Genomic DNA, 16,230 nt, shown 5'->3' with positions numbered 1-16,230 from the left:
TTTTTTTTTTTTAAAGATTTATTTTATTCTTATTACAAAGTCAGATATACTGAGAGGAGGAGAGACAGAGAGGAAGTAGAGCTGCCGGGATTAGAACCAGCGGCCATATGGGATCAAGGCGAGGACCTTAGCCACTAGGCCACGCTGCCAAGCCCGAGCATATTGCTTCTTAAACAAGCCATACTGATGCTACTGCTGAACTTTCCATGGCTTTGTAGTACATGATCATATTAAAAAAGGAAAAAAAATAAGAAAAGGTATCTAATTTTTCACTGGACTATGCTGAACCTTTTGTCTTTTTGTAAAATACAAATAATAAAGACACTGACTTTAGTAACTGTGATGCTAAGATATCATCTCCATGAGACAGGTAGCAATGAGGAGCTGTCATATGTTATTACTGAAGCAGAGAGGGTCAAACCAATATTCACATTGCAGCCAATGAGAGAAAGTGGGACAAATTGGTGGGCTTTGGGAGCAGGGTAAAGTGAAGGTGTGGCCGGCATTAGCAGGAACAGCATTTGCTGACTGGCTGGTCCTGAGGCTTTTCCAGGTTTATGTCAATCATATCTTTCCTCATTCTGTCCTGTGTGCTTTCTATTCTAGGCAAAGCTGTTGCCACAAGTCAGAAGAGCTTCTTTACATTTGTTTTGCTTTCTCACTAGTTTCAATAAACATGGCATTTAGCTCATTGGCTTTCCTCTTTCCCTCCTCTTGTTGCTTCTTGTCAACAAGATCTGTTTTAATTTGTGCTAGCATGATGATATCATCATTTCCTCTTTCTGTTCTGATATTATCAACCCATTTTGGAGTTTGCTGGAAGCCATTAACATTTGTAATATTGTGAACTACTGTACCTGCAAAAGAATCAAGGATGTCACTGGGAATGAGGCTATGAACATGTGCCTGACCCACAGCATTCCACACATTAGCCTGGCTTTTCTATCCTCCAAATACATTGTTTCTGATGTAAAAAAAAAAGAAAGAAAAAACAATGCCAGTTATTGCCTGATATATTATGTCTAAAATGTCATGCATGAATCTGGTGATCAAGAATGTCTTCCCAATGTTCTACTCCCCCAGGACACCAATTTGAATTTCCTCAGCAGAATCCAGAAGTGTCCTCTTGTAGATATGACGGAGCCAGAGGAGCTGATGCTGTCTTGTGCCAGAAGTCTTCCCTTACTGATACCTGCTCCCACCAGCAAACCATGAAGAGAAAGCAAGCAGGCAAGCAAGAAAGAAAGAAATAGAGAAATAGAGAAAAAGTGGAGTTCCAACGCAACAGTGGGTGCAAACCCTAGGTAGGAGCAAGGCTGAAGGGCAGCAGCCTCCACTGCTCCCCTGCAGATTCGCCTACTAACATTGAGGGAGGCCCATGACTTGCGGAGGTGGAGGACAGTGTTGAAAAAGCTAAGGCTGCTCTCATGGTGCCCAAGGCGAGTTCCTTTCCCTGCCTCAGCACCCAGCATGGAGCCCAACGGGGAGAGGCTGAGGGTGGTGAAGTGGCATCCTCAGATTTGTCTGGGACCTCTCACACAGAGCTCTTAGCTCCCAGAGCTGCCTACTTCCACCATTGCCACAGGCCACAGGCCAGAATTCCCAGTGTACAAGCCTCTGGCACCACACAGAGCAGCCTGGGTGTTAGCTTGCTACCTCTTTGGCGGATGGCATGCATGTGTCTCTATGGCTTCTTGTTTTAACTGCTTGGGAAAGTCTCTCTTCTATTTGTTTGATTCCACAATGACAAAGTGTGCCAGAGACCATCTCCAGCTGACTTCAGAGCTTGCAAAGGATGCATGGATTAGCTAAAAGACAAGAAGAGGTGGCGACTTGGACTGCTACGACATGATGCTCATATTGGACAACTCAAGAAAGTTCCCTCCATGACTTACACACAAATCATCATGAGCTTTTGCACAATATTCCATTGTTTCATTTTTACTTCATTATAAAAGAACGATTACAAAAATAACCCTAAAACCATCATTATTGTATTGCTTCAGGGAAAATATTTTCAGTAAGCTATTACTCATTTAAACCTGCAGCCATCCAGCTGAAGCCAGAGAGTCCACGGTTCGCAGCACATGCGGTTATTTAGTGACAGGTGGTTTGCTTATATCCAAAATCAATTTTCACTAAACCTAAACTAATATTACTTAAAATATCAAAAATACTAAATTAAAAAGAAAGCTCATAAATGAAAGGAATTTATAAAGATGTATATCACAAATTCTTTATTAAATTTTTAATCACCTGACCTAGTACTGGTTCAATTGCTTTTTGTTTTTGTTTTGCTTTTTTTGTTGTTGTTGTTAAACGGCAGTGGAAAGGATCAGGGCAACTAAGCCTTGCTATGAATAGAAGGTTTTTATAAGCAACATCTTTTTATCTTTTTAAACTGTTTTCTTCCCCTATATATAAGTACAAATATAAGTTTCAACTTTTAAACCATTGTTCTTTGAAGTTTCACATTTGTCTCCCTTTATAAGATGCACCATATGCTTTGTGCTTTCCGTGGTGAGAAGGCAAAATGTGTCATTTCATGTGTAGTAACAGTTGAAACCTGAAAATAAACAAACTCTTTGTACCTCAGTTATTGCCATCTGTTCCAAGATATCATCAAGACATTGCTTGAGGAAAACAATCCTTATATTACGGCAAGCTCCAGGCCAAAGATTGGCACGTAACAAGATGTTGGGGAACATTGTGGCTCAATTACATTATTGTATGCTTTTAGCTGAGTATCATTGACTTAAGTTGTTAAAGACGCTTTTACCATAATCTGATTGATCAGTTTCAGGTGTTATAGCAGTTACAAGAATCATTTCAAATTTGCAGAAAAACAACAACACCAGCCTCAGGAGAATTCAATGAAATATCAGAGGGGTGATTGAGTATCCATACAATGGTGTGAGGCAGTAATGAGGTGACCAGACACATTCTTCCGGGTCTTGCCACGCAGCCAAGAACCCCTCATAGCCTTGCTAACTGAAGAGCAATGCTCATTTCACACCCATGTCATCTGACACAATTGCATGACTTCCCGCAAAGGTGGGAACCAGCACATTATCACTACTGCTTATCTCCTAGGGCTGCCATGAGGATTGATTAAGAAAGGTGTGAGATATTTTGTAAGCCATGCAGTGCTGTGGAGAGGCGCAAGAGTTGTCTAATATTATAGAGACATTGCAGGAGGAGCTAGACATGTGCACTAATGATAAAGTCCTACTTGACTTCTGCTCAATAGCTTCAGAGCAGTGCAAGGAGGACAAAAGGGACATCCTATGCCTTCTCCCAGCCTTTGTGGGCTGGTTTCCATACCAGATTAAGGTATGGAAACTATTCATTAAATATGCCTCCTACTGACTAGAAAGTTAGATGGTATGTTTTTCTATCCCTTTAGTCCCAAAGAAGAAATACAGAGTTGTCTTTTTAAAACTCTGGGTGTAGTCTATGCTACCTAAGGTGACATCTACCACAACCTTGATGGCCAAGGTGGTAGAGATCCATGTGGATATTTGGCCTGTTCTCTTGTGTTTTTACTTCACACCCATTCTCGGGGTACATGATCTTCCTGTAGATAGAGAATCAAAGTGAATGAAATCTAATTAATCTATTGCTGGGCTCTGAGTGCACAGAACACAGCCTGAATTAATGTAGCCCAAAGGCAGCAAAGGTTCCATCTGGTCCACAATTCAGGAACTCTTTGGCAACAGAATCCTAGTGGATCACCCACCATGTCCAGTAATGATAGCTTCTCTTGCTGTGGTAATAATCCACAAAGATGCAATGTTCTCCACAGGGTCACTGAGAATGGTTATAAAGGGTCTAGCAATATTACCTGACTCAACCAACCTGATGACACCCACTGTGCTAGACACTAGAGGTATAACAGAGACTGAGAACCAGGGCATGGCTTTGAGCTGCTTGTGATGTGATAATGAAAGCACAGGTGGAGCTGATGGTGATGCTGGAGGGCAATAAGGACAGTGACACAAATGAATGTATGGGACTGATGATACCTGGAGGAGAGAGTGCTTGGTGTGTTAGAGGAGTTTGGTGAAGAAAGATGCTACCAGTAGGGTTTCTGTGTGCTTTGGGATTTGAGGGAGGAGTAGCAGAGGGTCTACTATCTCTTGGCAGAGGGTCATTCTAGTCAGAGGAAGCTTCTTGGTGTAGGTTGCTTGTGTGAATTTCAGATTATTTAAATGTGGGAAGCTGTAGAGACAGTGGTAGTTTGAGTAGATTTGCTATCATAGTTTCACTTGTGTTTCTGATGTAACTAGCAAATCAATAGCATTTATTTTTTTAACATTTATTTCACACAGAATATGAGACTAAGAGATAACCAAGGGGTTTCTAAGATTCTTTGCCAACTGCCAAATTGGAGCGAGCCCGGATGGCAAGCAGGGCAAAAGTAAATCATCTACTCTTGCAGTTCTAGCCACACCTAATTTCTCAGTACATAAATATTCCAGTCACCTTGACTGGATCACAGCTTACAGGGCAGGGTAGCTGTGCACGTACAGACCAGCAAAGAGCAGCACACACAGCTGCAGAGAACACTCAGAGGAGAGAGCTGCAGTAGTGAGTGGCAACGGACCTGATGTCAGACTTTTCCTTAGAAACCTGGGTTCTGGTGGTTACAAGCCTGGTGCTCCTGTATTTGTGAGTAGCTGTCCATCTGATTTCTCCTGTAGTCTTGCATCTGGAACGGTAATGAGGCTTACATTGCATTTGTCTATTTTGATGATAAGAGAGGAATTTGTCCAAAAGCTGAGTGAGAGCAATAAAAAGGTAATTACTGATTTCAGTGAGACAGCTAATGTATCCAGTTCCCCATCTCTGTTTGTAGGAATGCTTAATGACATCTGTTTCTGAGAAAAGATGCTGATTGACTCTCAGTTTGACCCATGCTGTCTAGTTAGAATTCAATTGAGATAGGTTATAAAAACATGGCTGCCAAGTGCAATGAGATCCTTAGCCAGGGCCTACACTCCAGAGATTCTGAGGAAAGAAGAGGTTTACTTGCACTGATTTGGAGTAGCTTTGCCTTCCGAGTCTGCATCAGTGCTGGAGGAGTGTGGAAAATCATTCCCTGTGTGTTTGGTTGGCTTTTTTGTTTCTCCTTTCCGCTGCACAGACATCCTAGACACCAAGCAATCTAGTGCCTCAGACTTCAGTGGAGGCTCAGAATCTGTTCTGCTCCTCAGTGCTCCCACCCCAGAACTCACCTCCTCTCAGCTCTCTCCTATGAATTGAATCCTCAGCCTTGCACTAGGTGAATGGTGATTTCCAGAGAAGGGCATACATGCCAGTAACCCCACAGCTTTCTTTCCCTTTTTCTCATGGTTCCTGTGAAATTGGCATTTAGTATACACATTTATTTTCCCTCTGATATTCCTCTCCAAGTAAGCCTCAAGAAACCAGAACACCACCAAATCAAATTTATATTTTCTTTTTCATTTTTTAAATTTTCCTTTTAATAGTGTTCAACATTGAGAGGGATCCATGTCCATTTATTTGAGTTCTGCTTAGGGTGAGAGACTGAGGAATGGAGGAATGTGTGTGTGACATATGCTTCAGTGTTGTTTGTTTGTTTGTTTGTTTGTTTTTTTCTTAGTCTGCAGTGGAGTGAACAGCAGGTTTTATTCCTTGATGTCACTACCTGAGATGTTAGGAATGGGGATCAGTCTTTTGATGATGCCTTAGAGAACCATATTTGGGAAGAATGTCTCAAGGATGTTATTTCTGTAGTTTTGATACTTTTGAGAAATTGTTGCTTTCTTTACTCCAGTGGAAATTCTGTCCAAGGTCTGATGGTTGACAAGGTCCACCTATTCAATCCACAAACCTAGGAACATGTCGCAATGCTTGGCCAGAATTGTCCAACCCGTTCTGTTTGCCATGCTCAGATGAGTCATTTGATATCCACTACTGGCCTAGAGCAACTTACTGTCATGACACAGGCATGCATCTGGACATGTTGTCAACCATACAGGCATCAACAACTGAAGCAGCCCAGTCACAACACATGCTCCCCAAATTTGCACCATATATCCTGTGATTTTCCTTGAGGCCTGCTTCTGAATCTAGTAGTTTCTTTGGAGACCTCTAAGAAACCTCACTTGGAGTAACTCATTCTTGATTCTTGACTTTCAGTGAAGGTCAGGTGTGCTATGTCGCTTATTGCAACCAACACATAGAGCAGTGCATGCAACTGCTTGATCAGTTCCCCCAAAGACCCCAACAAGGACAGCTCCCAGCCCTGATTTTTGCCATCTTCTGCTGCAGCCTAGCCCTGCTCAGTCCACAACATATCTGGTTGTCATGAACACCTGTGGATGCAGTGGCTTAGTTCAGCCTGCCTCACTTAAAGACCCAGCCCTGACATGCTGCCAAGTGTCACCACTGTCTTGTCCAGCCTGGCCCACTTTCAGCCCTGGTTCTTGTGCTCACCAGCAATAGATATAGCCTAGCAGGTGAGTGCCCATAGTTCCTAAGCCAGGGATGTTCACAGCACCGAATCATATGCCATCCAGAAGGTTTTGCAGTTCAGCCTAACACAACTCATAAACAGTACAGGCACATGTTAGCTTGTGTAGCAGTCCAACTCTGCCCAGCCCAATTCCAGATGGGCTCACCCATAGTCCCAGTTCTCACACTCTCCAGCTGAGGCAGCAGGTAAGCAAGGGAGGCCCTGAATTTCCCCACTGGACTTGCTCCCAGACCCTGGAATTTTGTGTGCCATCAGGTGCTGTAGTCCAGTCTGAAATGGCCTGCCCCAAATTTCAGCATTCACCAGCAAGTGCTACAACCTGGCTCAGCCTGCCGATCCCCAGTCCAAGATCCCACTGACAGTGTAGCAACCTAGCCCATACTCAGCCTTCATGTGAGCTGGCAGGTATTGCAGTCCAACCTAGCTTGGCTTGCACCCTGTCTTGCCACCCACTGTCCAGGCTCACATGTATGCCAATCTGTGCTTCAGCCCATCCTGGTCTAGCCTGTTTCTAGCACCAGATCTTGTGCTCACCAGCAGGATCTGTGCCCAGCATGGATGTTTCCCATGTTACCCTGCCAGGCCTGCTCTTAGCAATAGTTCTTTCATATGTTGGCAGGTGTTGCTACCCAGACTGGCATGGTTAGACTCAGTCCTGGCTCTCACTAGTGGGCACTTTGGCTTAACTCAACGGACCTGAATCCATTCTGGTTCATAGTAGTGGGTACTACAGCCTAATGCAGCCTGGTCCACTCCCAAACCAAGCTTTCATGTGACGCAGCAGGTGCTGTAGCCTAGCTCTGCCTGTCCCATACCCATTCTGTCTCTCCTGAGGATCAATGACTGATGGAGTGTAGCCCAGTTCAGAATGCCCAAACCCAGTCAGTACATGTTGATGGATAATGAGGCCTTGCCCAGCATGGTCCACCCACAGCCCTGGTTGCCATGTTTACCACTGAGAGTTACAATCCAGATGAGTAGTCCTGAGAGTTACCCTACTAGGCCTGGATCTTCTGTGTTAGCGAAGATTGTGGGTGCTTCAATTCAGCCAGGCATGGCCCCTCCATGGTCTCAGCTCCCACAGGCAGGTGTTGTAGCCAGCCCAGCTGGATGACCCATACTCTGTACTGGCTCCTGTGTGTTGCAGCAGGATCTGTGGCCTGGCCCAGCCTGACCTCTCCCCAGATATAGGCAGACACAAATGTTGACAAATGCTGCAGACTTGCCTGACCTGGCCTGCCCTCAACCCTGACACCTGTGCTCCCAAGTGGGATCTGCAGTTGAAAAGGAACATTCCCTAAGTTCCACTCCCAGGCCAGCTCCCAGCTCCAGATCTTATGTGTGCCCTACTTGCCATCATCTGCTCTTAGTGCTGGCCCTCCATGTACTGGTAAGTGATGCAGAATGGCTTTTTGTAGCATCTCCCAGTCCCAGCTCCCACAAGAGTCATTTAGATTCCTTTCAGATGATTTATGTGGTCCAGCCTGACTTGGCCCTTCACTGCCCCCAAGCTGCAGGTGCTGTAGTCCCACAGAGGTGAGCCCATATGTTCCCTATGGAATCTATCCCCAGATCTGATTTCCTTGCATTCTGCTGTGTTCTGTAGTTGAGCCAGATGCGTAGTAACTCCTGCACTACAAGCAGATGGGCACTGTGACCTAGCCTAGCCAGTCATATTCCCCAGCCACAGCTTTTGGGAGTGCCAGCAGGTGGTGGACAAAGTCATTTAACCCAGCCTGAATCCCCCATGTGTGTCAGTGCCTTGGCCTTATGCAGAAGTGCCCTACTGTTTTCCCCACTCCTAAACCACTCTATATTGGTTCCCTCACCTACCTGCAAGTTCAGTGGTCTGGAGGGTGGAAGACCCCAGAAGTCATCCCTTCCTTGTCAAAATGCACTCAGCAGTTCCTCTTTCCCAGGCCAGCCACAATGCTGCCTGCCATATAGAAACTAGAGTGATGCATGCCTGCTGGGAATCCTCTGTATTCTTCACTAATCATGAAAAAAAAAAATCAGAAACTTTCCTGGCATGCCGGTATAGGTAATGCAGATTTGGCATTAGCCAGGCCCAAATCTGTGCAAGCTACTTATACTTTTTTTCCTCAGTAGTGTAACACTTGCCTAGGTACAAGGCAACCTATGCAGTAGCATAGAGTTGGGATCCATTTTCAAGTGTTCCCCTACCTAAACAGTTCTCACACAAGAGCATGACTAAAAGCCATCTAGGACATCCAAGAGAGGAATTGGATTTTATGGTAAGATTCCTTGTCTCACAGAGCAGTTGAGGAACAGGATTGAGTATGGGAGAGGCATAATTCATGTCACTTTGATCTCTACTTCTTGTAAACGTCTGTGGGGACTGCTGAATCTTACTGAAGTGAAAATAAAAGCTGCAAATCTTGACACTTGAAATAAGGTTTAGGAATTCTTGTGGTAAATGCTTAACTTTCTGATATCAGAGTTTTGCTTTGTTTACATAGTATTATTTTTTTGTTTGCTTGTTTGTTTGTTTTGTTTTTTGCTTCTTTTTTTGACAATAGAAAGCCAAGGATTCCCCAACCTACACTATAATTTTATGTTGTCTAGTGTAAACCTACTATTCTTTTTTTAAGATTCATTTTTATTTATAAGGCAGAGCCAACAGTTTTAAGGAGGTACAGGGCTTCCTAGCACCTGCTTTTTCATTCCCAAATGGTCATAGTGACTGAAGCTGAGCTGTTTTGAAGCCTGGATCCTGGAGCTTCTTGTAGGTCTCCCATACTGATGCAGGTTGCAAGAACTTGAAAATCCTCCACTTTTCCAAGTCACATGCAGAAAGGTGGATCTGAACTAGTGAAGCTTTACATGAACTGCTCCCATATGGGATGCCGGCTCCAGAGGCTCATGATTAAACTTCTACTCAACTGTGCTGTCTCCTGAACTTATGAATGACATAGTGTCACCATACAGAGCTGGTGGCAGAATAAATTATTTTCTCAATTTCATTTGAGAGGTTATGTGACAGAAAGATTAGAGGTTTATTATATGCATATATTATATACATTTTATGTATAATAAAAAGGTTTATTATACATAAATAATGAAGGATTACAGAGAGAGTGAATTCAATGAGAAAAAGATTTTCCATCTGTTTGTTGCTTCAACAAGTAGCCTCAACAGCTGATCTGACGCCAGAAGCCAGAACTTTTCTGAGTGTCCTATTTGTGTTGCAGGGGCCCAAGTACTTGGATGACTTTGCTTTTCCAAACACATTATATAGAACTGGACTGGAAGTGGAGAAGCCAAGACTTGAACTAATGTTTTAATAGAATGCTGGCACTGGAACATAGTAGAAAAAAATTAATTTATTGGCCATTGTGGCAATAATAAAGCATGCAATGGAGTGGGAATAAGCAAAGCGCTTCAGCCCTGCAGAATTTGGTACCTGTTGTCTTACTTTCAATACTTGTCCTACTGGAGGGATCGCAATGCCCTATTGTAATAGCTTGGGGTGTCTGGCAATCAAATGCATGTGTGTTCATACAGTTTTTCAGTTTTGTGAAATCCCAAAAGATCTACTGAGTTGACAGTTTGGTACCCTATCCTGCCCTAAAGACTAATATCTCAAGAGGCTATTAGATCATAACTCACATCATATAAAACATGTCATATGTATTCCATAATGTATGCACCTGTTACTGTGAAGAAGAGTGGAAGACTTGTTGCTAATAGAGTGGCTGTATATGTGAAATCATTTGTAAAAAGTTTATACTTTGGTAACACTTGCTAAATTTCCCACCATGTGGCCATCCATGTGGATTTTACAGCTTCAGCCTTAAAGTAGTTTCCACTTCTTCTGCTTCTCTTCCTCTGGTCTGCTATCTCAGTGTCACTGTAGTGAGCATTAACAAGGATCCAGGACCTCAAATATTGGAGTCTATATATGACAGTAAAACCAGGTTACAGGTATGTATGGCCTGAAGTGCATTGGTCTCCATGGTTTTGGTTCAGAAATGGTTGAAAGGCAGAAGAAAGAAAATTGGTGCTTTGTGACTGAACATCTTGAAAAGAGTGAATGTGCCTGGTGTTGTTTACAAGGTGAGTATCAGCAGTTGTAATTGTGGTTTTCATGATAGAAGGCATGGCTTGGGTATGAATCCTTGAATGTTAGTTAAGGGAAGATATGCATAGTCATGTATTCCCAAGTTCAGATCAGCTAGATTGTCTTAAGAAAATACTTACATTGGCCCTGGCATAATAGCATAGAGTTTAAGGTCCTCACCTTGAATGCACCTTGATCCCATATGGGCACCAGCTCTAATCCCAGCAGCTTCACTTCCCGTCCAACTCTCTGCTTGTGGCCTGGGAAAGCAGTTGAGGACGGCCCAAAACCATGGAACTCTGCACCCACATGGGAGACCTGGAGGAGTTTCCTGTTTCCTGGCTTTGGATCGGCACAGCATTGGCTGTTGTGGTCACTTGGGGAGTGAAGCATTGGAAGACCTTCCTCACTGTCTCTCCTCCTCTCTGTATATCTGCCTTTCCAATAAAATAAATAAATCACCTATTTATTTTTTTTACTTTTTAAAATTAATTACATTGCATTATGTGACACAGTTTCATAGGCTCTGGGATTCCCCTGTACCCGTGCATCCCCCCACCCCCATGGTGGATTCTTCCACCTTGTTGAAGTGTTACAGTTCAAATTCAGTCAGGATTCTTTTGTTACAAGCCTATACCAAGCATAGAGTCCAGCATCTCATTGTCCAGATAAATTCATCGGTTTCTTCAGGAGACCATCTCTGATCTTAAGGTAGAGCTAGCAGAACATCATCCTGATCAATTAAAAGCCCCAACATAACATCAACAGCAATTTATAACATTATGGAATTAATTGACATGGTATTGAGTAACCAATATGTTAAAAAAATACAAGTTCTTAACCACATCCTGTGACTGCTTCATTGACATTTCAATTTTAGTTTGTATACAACCAGCTTCTATGGCAATAAGGTACTATTCAGCTATCTTGTGTCTATTTTCAGTTTAGCATTTAGCAGTTTATAGTGTTGAAGCATAATTTTGCTGCACCTGGTAGTTTTTAGGGTTATAAAACTGGCTTATAACTCTAACAAGGCATATGCCAACAGTTTAGGTGCATAACAGTTTTAGGAGAGGTTTGCAGAGAAAGTTTCAATACCCTAGTGAGGAATAACTAATCATTTGTGTCCTACCTAGTAAGGTATATGTAAATCCATGCAATAAATAAATATTAGAAAAAGAATAGAAAAGAAAATACATTGCTAAAACTGCTCACATTTTTATGGCCAATGAAACCTGCAAACACAACTTTAATTTTGTGGAAATGGGGATACCAATAATTAATTTTGAGTAGTTTTCTCCCTGTTCATATCTTACATATAGGGCAGTACCCCCAAACATGAATTCAAACAAAAATTTATATATTAAATATGTAATATATATTATTTATATAAAATTTAAAATATATATATATGGTGTGAAGGCAGATTTAAGAAGGACCATGCCCTAAATAGGTTATGGGTTATAGAAACAGAATGCAAAGCCTAAAATTGAAAGCGAACTGCAAGAATAGTGACATCAGAGACTCTTAGTGACTCCCATATTTGTTGGAGGCAGTTATGCAACAACTTGTACTCAGAGTAAAGAGAAATTATTTTCCCCAGTTTGGACCCAGAACAGGAATCTTCACTGTGTTTGAGTGAATGAAATAACTTGCGGGCATTCCAGACTGAACCTCTCAGTATCATTGTCATTTGGGGGAGATTTTCAGGGACTCAGTCCAGGATTGGGGCTTTGAAGATTTCAGAGTCTTTATCAAGTCATTACGACTTCTTGGTGGAGTTGTTGTAATGAGGAAGTAGATAACGAGATCTGCTGTTAATCATTTGGCTATGTGTTACCTCCCTAGCTTGTCTATTCTGGTATCTGAGCAGGTGTCAACTACAAAAAAAGCACCTGTGACGTGATTCCTCCTTGACTTTACAGATATGGCACCTCTACACATGGCCTTTCTAAGAAGCTGGGAATTCCTGGGCCAACACCTCTACCTTTCCTGGGGACGCTCATGGGTTACCGCAAGGTGAGTGTCATTTGAACTGTTGTTTTTCTTCACATATTTGCATAGACTCTTGTGGTTTATGAAATGAAGTTCTCCACAGGGGACATGTTTTTATTTTTGACAATCTTTACATAACTAGGGTAAAAAGCTTCAAAACCTACAAGAAGATGGGTAAGACAATTAGCTCCGCATTGTTTCCTTCATATATCTGATATAAAAGGGGATTTTAAGGCAGAAGACCCACCCAGTCTCCCACTCACCCCAGGTCCCTGATGTGGGGCATGCTCCAAGGATCTTTCTCAAGTGGTTTTGATAGTTCAACAGTTATGAATTGCTGCCAATCTTGCCACTCCAAGCATGATGAAGTCGTTGAAGAATCCACTGACTGACATAGTCCATCTTGGAGTCTCCATTTGCCCAGTTTTTCACTGCAAACACATAGCTGAGGTGGTTTACTTATTCTGCCCTCTATCTTTTCATGGTTAGGGTTCTGAGTCCAGCAGTTCGATTGGAGGGATCCCCAAAGAAACTTTGTCTGAGGTGTTCCCAGACCAGATTCCTGTATGTACTAGCAAGTCCAGGGCCGGGCACAGTCCATTGCCACGATCAGCTGGTGGTTGCAACTGCTGGGTTGGTTCCGTTTTCAGCCCTGTTTTCCACTGAAACCAATGGGTGCTGTCCAGCCTGGTTCTGCCCAGCACTACTTGGCCCTCACACAGACCAGTGTGGCCTGAAGCCTAGTCAGAGCGACCCACAATAAATCCCACAAGGCCCACCCCCTACCCTAGTTTGTCAGTATGTGCAGCAGACCAGTCCAGTCTGTCCCACATCCCATTCGGCAATTGTACATGCCAATAGATTTTGCAGCTTAGTTCCATCTAACCAGCTCAACTATCCAGCCCTCATGCATGTTGTTGGCTGTCTCTGTCTAGCCACCCCAGTTCCTGTTTTACTTTGTGTGCCCTTCCATGGGGGTGGTAACCCAAGAGGGAGCAGCCCTCTATTTTCCTCCCTGGCCACTCCCACTCCCGGATAATGCACTCTCCAGGTGGTTCTGTGATTTGACTTGACAGAATTAACCCTCAGTGTCAGCTACTGCTGTGGCTAAGCCCAAACAACCCTCACCCACTATAATTGCAGATTACACCAGTAGGATCAGTCAGCCAGCCTGGTTTTTCCCTGATCCAGTCCACATGAGACCCACAAGTGTTGTAGCCCTGCCTAGTCTGGTCTGCCCCATCCCACCTCACGCTCTCCAGTGGGAGTAGCTGTCCAACAAGGGAACCACCCCTTTTCCCCTGCTGGCTCTGCCCCCTCCCTTCTTGGTTGTCACATGTGCTGTTGAGCGCTGTGGTCACATCTGGCACAGGCAACCTCACCTTGGCTTTCTGTGTTGTGTACTGCTTTTGTTGCAACCAAACCTGGCTTGACCCACACTGTTCTGGCGTCTGGATTAGCCAGTGGATGACGCGAACTGATTCAACCTGATCTGCACCCAACCCTTGCCAAATGTATGCCAGTGGGATAATTTTGATAGCCTATTCTGGGCTGTTTCCTTTCATGCGTCTTGTGCTTACCTGCAGGGTCTGTGTCCCGCCAGAGGAGTTGCCCAGGCTCCTCCATCAGAACCCCTCAGAATGTCAGATTTAGTGCACACCAGTGGGTCCACAAGCCAGCACCACTCAGTTCACCTCCTGTCCTAGTAGGAATAGTGGCTTTTCCTGACTGGCCCTCAACCCAATCTGGGTCTTGCTGTTGGATGTTTCAGCTCAGCCACGGATCATCCATACAGCTCCTACATGAGTCAGTAGTGGCTGAGACCCAGCCTAGTCCATCCCACATCTACCCTGGTCTTCCAGAACATCTGAAGGTGTTGCAATCTGGCCTGGCCCATTGCATCCAGTCCACACTTGTGCCAAGGGAGACTGCAACTGTATCCTAACCAGAACGCAGCCTCTCTTCCAGTCCATGCGCCCCTGGGTGGGCACCTCAACCCAGCTAGGGTGTTGCTTTAGCTCCCCAACTGGTCCTGTTCCCAGCCATAGATGGTTGCTCTGACTCAGCTTGGCGCTGCCCCTCACCTGTCCCGACCCTTGCCTTAGACACTGTGGCTTAGTGTCATTGGCTCACGTAGATCAGTAGGTGCAAGAACCTAGCTCGGTATGTCTTGTGCTCCATCCTGGTTTCTGATTTTACACATGGGTAAAGGTTTGCTCAGTTTTGCCCAGTATGCCCATTCCATTGCCATTTCATACATTGACCAGTTGTTGGAGCGACTTTGCCCAGCTTGTCCGACCCCCAAATCTGAACCACGTGTTCACCAGTTGAACTATGACCCACCAGGGGAGTTTCCCAAGTTCCTCCTCTAGATCCCCTCCCAGACCTAGTTCTCATACATGCCATTGGGTTTTAGGCCAGTGCCCGGAATAGTCTGGCCTTCCTTTTGGCCTTGCATGAGCTGGTGAACATTACAGCCCAGCCCACCCCGCACCCTATTCAGAATGCACATTCGGGTTCTACTGCCTTGACCAGTCCAGACTGTTGTCAGTTCTTTAATCTGTGATTGATGACAGGCTCCTTGGTCACACCTAGTTTAGTCCATCACCACTCCATCTCTTGAACTAACCCATGGGGTTAGAATTTCCATATGGTTTTGTCCACACATCCCGCACAGAATCTTCCCCCTGATATGGTTCTTTCTTTTTTTTTTTTTGAAGATTTATTATTTTTATTACAAAGCCAGATATATAGAGAGGAGGAGAGACAGAGAGGAAGATCTTCTGTCTGATGATTCACTCCCCAAGTGAGCCACAATGGGCCAGTGAGCGCCGATCCAAAGCCGGGAACCAGGAACCTCCTCCAGGTCTCTGATGTAGCTGCAGTGTCTCAATGCATTGGGCTGTCCTCCACTGCTTTCCCAGGCCACAAGCAGGGAGCTAGATGGGAAGTGGAGCTGCCGGGATTAGAACCGGTGCCCATATGGGATCCCTGCACATTCAAGGCGAGGACTTTAGCTGCTAGGCCACCCCACCGGGCCCTGATATGGTTCTCAAGCGTGTTTGTTAATGTCATGGCCCTGCCTAATGTGACCAATCTCCTCTGGGTCTGTACTGTTTCCAGGCCTGTCATCCACTTGAACCAATGGGTATTGTGTTCCAGCTCAATCCTGCCCACTTCTTACTCCATCCTCATGCAAACCAGTGGGAGCTACAGCCTAGTTGGGGCGTCTCCCCATAACCCCCCACCAGGCCTGCTCCCTTCCCTAGTTCCCATGCATGCCAGTATGTACCACAGGCTTGTTCAGTCTGTCCCACATCCCATTAAGCTCTGGTACTTGTCAATGGGCATTGAAGCCTGGTTCAACTCAGCTAACCTACTATCCAGCCCACACACATACTGGCAGGTGCCTTTCTGTCTAGCCACCCCTGCCCCTGTCCTGGTTTTCATGCTCTCCAGTGGGAATAGCTAACCATGAAGGAGGTGCCCACTCTCTGTCTACTAGGCCACTCTAACTTCTGGATTATGCACTCTCCAGGTGGTTCTAACATTTAACTTAACAGAATTGGCCCTCCGTGCCAGCCTCTGCCATCTGATGTGGCATAGCCCTACCAACCCTCACCCACTCTATTTTCCTGGTTTCTGTTCTTTT

The 16,230-nt window shown here is 44.5% G+C and overlaps 1 protein-coding gene and 1 pseudogene across 1 annotated transcript in view; one reads left to right on the top strand and one right to left on the bottom strand.

The window, feature by feature from the left end:
• Positions 1–505: 505 nt before the first annotated feature.
• On the bottom strand, positions 506–3,284 carry LOC131483177 (ras-related protein Rab-6A-like; annotated as a pseudogene).
• A 1,325-nt stretch (positions 3,285–4,609) lies between these two features.
• The window catches only part of LOC131483194 (cytochrome P450 3A6-like), a 64,457-nt gene continuing 52,836 nt past the window's right edge, over positions 4,610–16,230 (top strand). The window contains exons 1-2 of the mRNA XM_058680549.1: positions 4,610–4,671; positions 12,509–12,602. Coding sequence (XP_058536532.1) covers positions 4,610–4,671; positions 12,509–12,602 — 156 coding nt within the window. The remainder of the gene's footprint in view (positions 4,672–12,508; positions 12,603–16,230) is intronic.

Source organism: Ochotona princeps, chromosome 24, assembly GCF_030435755.1.
Source record: "Ochotona princeps isolate mOchPri1 chromosome 24, mOchPri1.hap1, whole genome shotgun sequence".
Taxonomy (NCBI): Eukaryota; Metazoa; Chordata; class Mammalia; order Lagomorpha; family Ochotonidae; genus Ochotona; species Ochotona princeps.
Note: the sequence above shows the minus strand (reverse complement) of the source record. Positions and strands in the feature narration are given on the sequence as shown.